General features: G+C 53.6%; 1 protein-coding gene across 8 annotated transcripts; it reads right to left on the bottom strand.

Annotated features, from left to right (window-relative positions):
* Positions 1–382: 382 nt before the first annotated feature.
* LOC104143582 (dolichyl-diphosphooligosaccharide--protein glycosyltransferase 48 kDa subunit-like) lies at positions 383–7,708 on the bottom strand. 8 transcript variants are annotated; one of them, XM_068913512.1, is made up of 8 exons: positions 7,554–7,708; positions 5,062–5,182; positions 4,794–4,900; positions 4,419–4,656; positions 2,848–2,934; positions 2,032–2,250; positions 987–1,097; positions 383–581 (listed from the first exon to the last, which is right to left on the bottom strand). In XM_068913512.1, exons 3-4 carry the CDS (start codon positions 4,884–4,886, stop codon positions 4,513–4,515), a joined length of 237 nt encoding a protein of 78 aa, XP_068769613.1. In that variant the 5' UTR covers positions 4,887–4,900; positions 5,062–5,182; positions 7,554–7,708; the 3' UTR covers positions 383–581; positions 987–1,097; positions 2,032–2,250; positions 2,848–2,934; positions 4,419–4,512. The 8 variants fall into 8 exon arrangements, 5 of the variants coding, with proteins under 5 accessions (XP_068769613.1, XP_068769612.1, XP_068769616.1 ...); XR_011135454.1 differs by lacking the exon at positions 4,794–4,900 and having other exon boundaries at positions 7,554–7,707; XR_011135455.1 differs by lacking the exon at positions 4,794–4,900 and having other exon boundaries at positions 383–546; positions 7,554–7,696.
* Between the last annotated feature and the right edge of the window lie 1,693 nt (positions 7,709–9,401).

The following is a 9,401-nucleotide window of genomic DNA, read 5'->3' as shown; positions in this document are numbered from 1 at the left end:
CCCGCTGCCTCCTGCGCTGAAGTGGGTAGGGCAGGGCTGGAGCTGGGCTGGCAGGGCCTGTGCGAAAATAAAGTGCCAATCTGTGTGGGAGGAGAAACAACCCCTTTGGACACGAGCTCTCACCTACTGCAGCGAGATGGCCATGGCTGCCAGCTGCCCCCTCTTAGCTCCAGTGCTGCAGCAGTGAGCTCTTCCCCGAGGAGGGAGGGAGGGGGAATGCATCCTTCTGCAAGCTGTTAGCAGGGATTAAAGGAGACCACACACAGAATAAAACATATGTCACCTTGTCTCAGCTGTGGCTTGCTCCAATTTTTATTTCCAAGAGCCAAAACACCTTAGTGCAGAGCTACCGTGCCGAAGTCCTGCTTTGCTCTTCCTGGGGAGCAGAATGGGCTGGCAAACGCAGGCTGCGGCTTCTGCAGCAGCTCCTTGAGTGGGGGGTAAATGAAGGCAAAATCCAGTTCTCGCTCCTTCAGGGGAGGGGGGGGGTCTGGAAAAGGTCACTTCCTCATTGCAGCTGGAGTCTGAAATGGTGGCCCCAAAGAGCTGGTGGAGGGTGGGCAAGAGGTGAAATGCCAGTTCTTCCCAGCAACGAGCACGTAGGGAAAAAAAAAAAAAAACATATATATTAATGAAGAGCAGGACCAGGCATTCTCCCTTTCTCAACACTAGGGCCCAACCCAGCATTTCCCCTCTACCTCGTGGAGCAGGCGTGCTGTTCTGTGCACTGGGACTGTGCCCCCAGCCCCAGCAGGGCCCAGGGAGCCCCTTCCCCACACTGGCAGCATCGCTAGTGTTGCACTCACGGCTAACCCAGGGCAGCACAAGTCATGCCCGGATGGCCAGGCCTGGTGCTTCAGCCCGGCCAGCCAAAAGCACTCCCAGTCCTGCCAAAAAGCGCAGGGTGTTGGTGGCAAAACTCTCCCCATCTTGCGGGGGTTGCAGGGTCCCCCAAGCCCCCTCGGCGTTTAGCTTCAGGCACTCACCCGACAGCTCCTCCTACGCAGGGAATCCTCCCTTGCTCCCCATATCTGCAGTGCTGTGCTCCTCCCTGGGGCCTTCTGGCGCTTCAGTGCATCAACAGAGCATTGCTCCTGCTGAAAATAAAACAAAAAACCCACAAAACACCAACCAAAACAAACACATAAAACACCACAAAAACAACAAAAAGGTTTTCACGAATAAACGCGAGCAAAACTGGGACAAGACCATCATGGCTCTCCCCAGTGCCCCACTTCCCAGCTCTGACTCCCGCCCTGCAAACTCCAACCTAACAAATGCTGGCCTGGACCTGGCTCTCTGCCAGCCAGAGGAGGAGCCAGGAATCATAGCAGCTCCCCAAAATGACTTGCCTGGCAGCAGCAGAGGGCTCCGGGGCACCCCGAAAGACAAACTGTGGGCTCCGGGGGAGCGTTTCTCCATCTCCCAACCCTAACCCTAGACCTTGGTCATGCACTGAGTCACAGCCCAGATCTCCCTTCCAAAGCACAGAGGTGAAAGGGTTCAAAGGAGACATCTTTTTTGGCAGCACGCATCCCTTCCTTTGGCAGCTCTGCTCCAACAGGTGCCCCAGCACTGCGCCGCAGGCACGGCCACCGGCTCTGGCGTGCTGGACCTCCAAAGTAGGAGGCCATCAGGCAGCAATCTGCTTTTGCTGAAGGGACTGCATTCCCAGGGCACAGCTCCGCTGGGAAAAGGTGATTCAAGGGGCAGCTTCTGCCATCAACCCTTCCCTGCTCATAGCTGCAGGGAAACTAAAGCGCTAGGAATAACCTACCTAACTTCAGCTGCTGCCAACCAATGAAGGGAACAAGAGGAAGAGCTGAGGTGGAGGTTTGGGGGAGCCTCCTGCTCCTTGGCCAGTGCCCCCCACACACTTGTGGCTGTGGGCACAGAGCTGCAGGGAACCTGGCCTGGTGGAGGGAGGCAGTCCTTGCACAGGCATTTGGCGGGGAGGGGCAGCTTCCAGCGCTGGCCTTTGGATAAGAAGCAGAACGGCTTCGTTTCTTGCCCGGTTTGTTCTTTGCTTACCAGGTTCCCTGGCCTCTAATGCTAGGGTCTGCAGGGAAAGTAAGATTCAGTCGGCTGTTCCTACTGCTGCTGAGTGTCCTCCCTGGGACATGTTGTGAGGGACGAGGAGATGATGGGCAGAAGGGAGGGCTCCAAGGGTTGCGGCAGAGAGGGCCGGAGCCAGGGGAGATGCCTGGAGCCGCCTTCAAGTCCCAGCAACATGACACTGATGTCTGCAGCCTGACAGGGAGGGGAGAGAGCTTAGTTAGAGCAGGACCAAGTCTCCCTCTTCCTCCTCCTGCCACTGGGCCCTCAAGAGCAGCGCTGGCTCTGCACCAGGCTTTTACTGTGGACCAAAAGTCCTTTCACTATATCTTTACGCTGGATCATTAAGTACACTAACACCGCATTACACATTTCCTCACTGAGGAGCAAAACCCTTCACAACAGAGCAGCCCAACACACAGTCTCCGGGATGAATTTGCTCCTTCTCTACTTGCTCGCAGCCAGCCTGACCAGGGATTCCTCCCTTGCCGATTCACACCAACTCAATGGCTAATGGCTTCAAATGACCGCTCCCCATCCGTCCCCACTCTCCCCGCCCTTTCTCAGCTCTGCCACACTCTTTGTGCAAGGCCTCAGGTCCTTCCTCCCACCTCTCTGTTTTGGCTCCTCTCCCATGAGGTGACAACCAGTAACAACTCTTTCGGCCGTGAGCTTCTGCTTGCAAACTCTCCCAAATGGAAAACTCCTATTTGCTGGGACCACAGGAGGGGAAATCGCCTTCCTGCTGGACCCGGCCTCCTTCATTTCCCCCTCTCCTTGCAGAAGGGATACCTTGAATCTCTTTGCCGTTGTCTCCTGCCACCCCACTGCTGGGCGTTTTCAGAAACGGCAGTCAAGCTCCTCAGGCGTCAGCGCCTCCTACAGAAACAAAGAGCACAAGGCAGGACTCAGCACCCCTCTGTCACCTGTACGTTTGCTGTCGCCTCCTCTTATTCCTGTCACCCCAACGGTCACCATGACCCCAACAGTCATTGTCACTTCTCCTCTTCCTCCTTCCCCCCCCCCAGCTCTCCTGGGTATCCCCTGCCACACAGCTCTTACCACGGTCATGGTTCGCAGGCATCGGCCCCCTGCCCCACTACAGCTGGGCAAAGCGCATCCAACATGGGCCTTTCGCAGGGCCCTGACAAGTCCACATCTCCAAAGAGGATGCAAGTCCATCCAGAGCCTATTAAGCTTTGGCAACACCCCGAGCCTGTTGCCATGCAGTTGCTTTTCCACAAACGGTGAGAAATATTATCACTGATTTGCTTGATGGCCTCCTGGGAAGGCGACACAGCTAAGCGTCAAGCTGGAGAGGTGTGCGCACACACACAGGGATGTAGCAGAGGGATGCACCGAGAGATGGGCTGGTGCCCTCGGTCCTCTCGCACCATGACCAAATCCCAGCCTGTCCTGAGCGCAGCTCAGCGCTCCCAGGGGAGCGAGGCCCCTGAGTTCATGGCTTGCTCTCCCCTCCTCTGAGGGAAGGGCCTCCCATATTGAGTCACAGGAAAAAAAACACTCATCCACGAAAACAAAGTGCTGCAGAAGGCAACACGGCAGCTGTGGTACCCGTCCCCCCATCCCTACTCCCTCCCTCCACAGCACACAGTCCTTAAGACCCTGAAACACCCTCTGCAAACGAGCTCACGAAGGCAAGGCCAATGCAGCGACCAGGCTGCCTGAGCAGCAAGGCTGTTTGCTCTGGAGTGCAACAGGCTGGGGCAGGGTGGGACAGCACTGGCATGGGACCCCAGCCTCCCTGTGGTGTCACATGCCAGCCTGGGGATGAGGCAGGGACTGCCAGCCACAACGAACTTTAGGAGAGAGAGAGAAGCTGTTGAGGGGGAAAGCAGAAACTAGGTTGTTCATGCCATATGTTTGGGAGACGCTCATTTTCTACACTGGCAACAGGGGAGGCTTCATCAGAAAAACGTCCCCCTCCAACTCCCTCGAATGTACGTGGTAACTGTGCTACAGCTCACACGCAAGGGCAAGTCAGTAAGCCCCCATCAGACAATATTTTTCCCAGACTACAAGAAAGGGCCACTGCAAAGCCCCAAACAGCCCAATCACACTTCAACCCAGGGCCAGAGGAACGAGACTTTATTCTGAAAACGGAGTCAGTCTCAAATCAAAATCATTCCAATAGAGGGAAGAGACAAACAGCAGGAGCAGCGCAAACTAGTCCTGGAACAACTACACCAGAATCACTGCATTCCCAAACCCTTTGGCAATGGATTCCCTTCAAACATCTGGTTCATTTTCCCACCTACTAGTTGCCCCAAATGTAAAAAAACAACAACATCAACAACAACAACAAAAATCAAAAATAAAGCTGTAGCTTGTCTGGCACCTACCTCAAAAGTTATAGTAAGGATCCTGAGTGCTGCTGGTCTCTGCGTGGTGCCAGTGATATGAAAAAAGGCTCTTCCTGCCATAGGGAGCTCAGTACTATTTCTCCTTCTTCTTCATGTGCAAGAAGACAATGCTGAACATGAAGAGGTCTACCATCACGGAGAAGGCACCGGCATAGTACGGATATGCCGAGAGGATAAAACGTTCAGACGGCGTGTGCTGGAGGGGACACACAGACACCTAGAAAAGGAGAGAACATCTCTTGAGTTTGGCACTACCCCAGAACAGATGAAGATAATCTCTCGCACGCAGCTAACTCCCTCTGCTCTCTAGTGTCTGTTGCTTCCCCTTGCATGATAAATTCCCACTGTACTTACCTGCATAGAAGAGTACAGGTGCATATAACCCAGTCTGTTATAATCTACTTTACATTGAAACACTCCATAGACATCTGGCAGCTTGAACTGCATGCTCTATTTGCTCCCTAAGACAGACAAAGCAGCCACGTTTAACTGACACAGAAAAACAGGAGGAGAGAAGCTGTGGAAATCTCCTCTTTGCAACAGCTCTTCCCTCCTACAAATACTGCCATGCCAAGAGGCAAGAACATGTAAATCCGAGGCTGGAGAGGCGAGAGAAACTTACCACTTCTCTTCAAGAAAGTCTGGACAAATGGATCAATGCGGACAAATTCCAGCTGAATATCGCCTCCATCAAAAGGGACCCACTTCCCACCAGAGAGCTTTCCAATAACGATGCTGCACTCCTGCAACAAACCCACAATGCATTAATATTGCATAAGACTAATACCCGAAAAACGGACATTAAAGACAAACAAGGCCGGAGCATGATGCTATAGAAGTCAGAAATTTCAAGGTGGCGAGGGAATTCTCCCAAATTTCTTTTTCCAAAGCAGATTAGGTATGTTTGCCCTCTTAGAAACACAACTGAGCTATCAACGATCAAATCGGCTCTCAGTGGCCAAAAAGCAAGCAGACATAGACTTTAGAGACATGAAACAGCTCCAACTATACTTTTCAGCTCCCTAGGCAGCTGAAGCCGGAAATTATCCTCTCCAGTAAAACAAGTTTTATAGTTACAATCTTCAAAGGCAATAAGATGTTTGTTCCAGCTTGCCACATGATACGCCCCGATTTTACTTTCTACAGCAAAGTCTGAAATCTCGGTACTGAAAGACAGACAAGTAATGACCAAGTAAAAGCTCCAGAGCATGCCCAGCCACCAGGCTCAAGTTTTTTGCACAAGGGTTACTGAGAAAAAAAGAAATCACTATTGAACATCAGCAACATTTAACAAAGAGGTCACAAGCTTCTCCAGACCAAGACACTTAATGTGTGACTGCAACCACTGCCAGCTCTCTCAGCACCGACTCATGAAGGCACCATCCAATGGAAATGATAGAGTTCATTCAAAGATCTAGCTCTCCAATTTTTAATGGGTGAAGCAAAGACAAACCTGCTTCCATGTTTCTTGCTGACCAAAGAACAGGAGCATGTTCCAACCCCATCATCTGTGGCCTTACCACAAGATCAGTGACAGTGCAGGCGTTTTCCCTGGCCTGGCTCCAATATATCGTAGTTATGCTGGTCTATGACAGCTGTCCTTTCCTCATCAAGCTCTGTCCCACACTCGCTACCCAGTTCGCACAGGGGGTACCCGGCAGGACAAAACAAATCCTCAGTTATGCAGCGTGCTCAGAAGGACGCAATGTCGATCTGAACAGTCAGCATCAAAAGCAAGTACAGCCTGCAGACATGCGCTCAGCACCCTATTAGCCAAACCGCTCGCTTTCACAACCTCCCTCAGCTAAATTCCCATCAACAATGTCGCTGAGGCAGTTTTGTTGTCTTATCCCAAGTCTGTCACTCATGCCCTCCAAGAAGTTTCAGTACAACCCTGAGATTCACAACAAGAAACTGAATGCACAGAGGACCATCCAGTTAAGGTTCCCTTTCACAATATTATAGTCAGTACTTTAATGGTTTTGATGACACAGAAAAAGTTCTCTTTTCCTCTCCAGGTGTGAATTCCTACAGCGCATCTGTAAAACACAAAGCTAAATGGCTCTGGGCTACAGACCAACGAGGTAGCATGTTTTTTTGTCATCAGCTTTCTTGCAGTAGCTCAAAGAAGGGGGAATAAGCTATCCACTCACTGCAGGAGATAAGCATGCAAAGGTACCTGTTACACAAAGTAGCTGACGCACACTGATTTGTTCATGACACTGGCTTATCTGACATGACACTACTTCATCTGACAAGCATTTGTACTCGCCAATGTCTGAGCTGGCAGCTACGAGGACACTGCCACCACTGTCAATGAAAGCAGTCATGGTCTCCATATTGATGTTTCTGCCAAAATCTGAAAACGCAGACATTCACCCCTCTATCATCTGCTGCAGCCCACATCTCAGAAATAAGCCTAAGCTTCCACAACTAACACCACAGCCGCATATCAAATCGCTTTTATCATGGCTAGAAGAACCATTAGTACAGCAAAGGCCTGCCAGGAAGCTCAGTTAATCTTAACTGTACCCACAGCATCATTTCATCTTGGAGAGCTGCTACCAGCTATAAGAAAGGCAGAACAACAGCAACAATGCATAACTTTATCAATATTCATAAAACGCTCTGAAATCCCTTTTCAAAAACGCCACTAGGCTGCAACAGAGCTCAAACAGAGCTTTTTCCAGAGCTTTTCCTTCACCTATTTACCTTGCACAGATGGCAAGAAGACGATCAAGTTATCATACAAAAACTCTCCGTATTTTATAAGGGACAGGCCAGCCTCATCAGCCACCCAGAAGGGGAGATCAAAGTCGCGCTCTGCATCAGCAAGACAACGTTGACCACTGTAAACATGTCACAGGCCAAAAGAGAAAAATCACCCCAGTGTCACAGCAGGCGCCACATCCCGAGTTCTCCATGGGTTGGAGGCAGAAGGATCTTCTGGGAGCGTCACGGAGGCGCCCACGGAGGAGACGACATGGGCATCAAGCACCCGAAAAGCCCCTTTGTTGCCATCTCTGTCCCCCTCACCTTCTGCTCACGCCATCGGGCCCGGCCTGGGCACCCCGACCGCCTCCCCGGGCCCAGCCCGGCCACCCCGAGCCCTACCTGCCAGGCTGCACAAGAAGAGCGAGTGCGTGTCCCGCAGGCTGCCACTCTCCAGCAGCGCGAGGGTGCGGGACCTCCCTCTGCCCCGGCAGAGACCACGCCAGAGCCAGCGCGACGACCGCCATCTTCACCACCGATCGCAAGCTTCTCCCCGGAAAGAGGCAGGTGCAGGGCATCAATCAGGGGCGGGCAGAGGGCAGGCGCCGTCCAATCGCCGAGGGCTAGCTCACACTGCCGACCAATCAGCGCTGGAGGAGGGAGGGAGGGAGGGAGGGAGGCGGGCCGGACGCGGTAAAGAGGGAAGCGGGAGGAGATCCCGTGTCCCAGCAACTGTAGGAGCTGTGGAGTGGCCACGCCACGCCGCGCCGCGCCGCCTCTCCGCCGAGCTGCGGCACCTGGCGGGGGAAGGGAGCAAAGGGAGAGCCGGGTGTCGCGTGAAAATGCTGTTTATTGGGGTGGCGGGAGTGATAACCCCAGGTTTTGAGAGCAAAAGCTGCCCCGGCTGCTCGGGCGCGGTGCAGGGCTGCGGCCTCGGCTCCCCTTGGTCGCTGCTTGGTGGAAGAGCCGTGCAGGGGCAGCCACGGCAGAAACCTTTATTACAGCGGAGGGTGAGGCCAGGATGTTCTGTACAGGGCACGAATGCGGCACGAACGTGACACTGAAAAAGCAAATGTGCAGGGAGATACTGGGTTACAGGGTTTCTTCCCCTCCCCAGAGGTTACAATAAGAGCAGGACGGTTTGCTGTCCCTTGCCGCAGAGGCGGAAAGGGGATGGATGGCAGGCAGCATGTGCTGACCGGACAGAGACACCGTGCAGGGGATGGAGAGACTTGCGGGCCCTCATATGACTCTGGAGTTGTTGGCACGGAATTAAAAGTCCTGGAAGCAGGTTCAGCTCTTTCCACGGTCCTTAAAAAGCAAGGTAGGAGTGTTCCTTGCGGAGGATTGCTGCCACCGACAACCTGCCATCTACTGAAACGCCAGAGGTGGTTCGCTACGAAAGTCTCCAAAAGCCACTAGTTGGGGGCCTTATGTGCAGCCACCACAGTCAGAAAGGGTCACTACCAAAGCTGCCTTTCCTTTTTTTACACTGGGTTTTGGCAAACAGCATGGTGAAGTTGACCGATTGGAGGCGGAAAGGACGTGCCAGGGGAATCTAGAGAGCAAATGCCAGAGAGGGTGACAACATGCTGGAGGTGCTGATCTTGTTTGAAGGGATATTCAGGCCAGAGGTGGGATTATGGTATGCTAGAAAGGAAAGGAACAGCTTGTCGTTACCTGTCTAATTAGTTTGGATATAGAAATGCTTTTTGGTGTTCCCTGCTCCATTCAGACTTTGCCTTGGCCTGAGCCTTACGGGCTCTGTGGCCTTGGGCTGAGGTCTGTGGGCTCGGGTGGCTTTGCACGAGTCTATGCTGGGTGAAACATCTTTGTGCAGAGCTCTGTGGGCCTGGATGGACCTGTACTGGTCTCTGGCAGCTTGGAGAGCCCTGAGCCAGGCTTGGCGGCCTCGTTTTGGGCTTGGAAGCCTTGTTTTGGGTTCTGCGGACTGGGGTAGCATCAATCCGGGCTCTGCGGCCTCGTTGTGGGCTCTGTGCGGCCTCGCACGGCCTCGTTGTGGGCTGGGGCAGAGTCGTTCCGGGCTCTGGGGCCTCGTGCAGAGTCGTTCCGGGCTCTGGGGCCTGGGGTGGCCTCGCTGTGGGCTCTGGGGCCTCGGGCAGAGTCGTTCTGGGCTCTGGGGCCTCGTGCAGAGTCGTTCCGGGCTCTGGGGCCTGTGGCGGCCTCGCTGTGGGCTCTGGGGCCTCGTGCAGAGTCGTTCCGGGCTCTGGGGCCTCGGGCGGAGTCGTT

The sequence above is a fragment of the Struthio camelus genome, chromosome 19, assembly GCF_040807025.1.
Source record: "Struthio camelus isolate bStrCam1 chromosome 19, bStrCam1.hap1, whole genome shotgun sequence".
Classification (NCBI taxonomy): domain Eukaryota; kingdom Metazoa; phylum Chordata; class Aves; order Struthioniformes; family Struthionidae; genus Struthio; species Struthio camelus.
The sequence above is the reverse complement of the archived record's forward strand: the minus strand, read 5'-3'. Positions and strand labels throughout refer to the sequence as shown.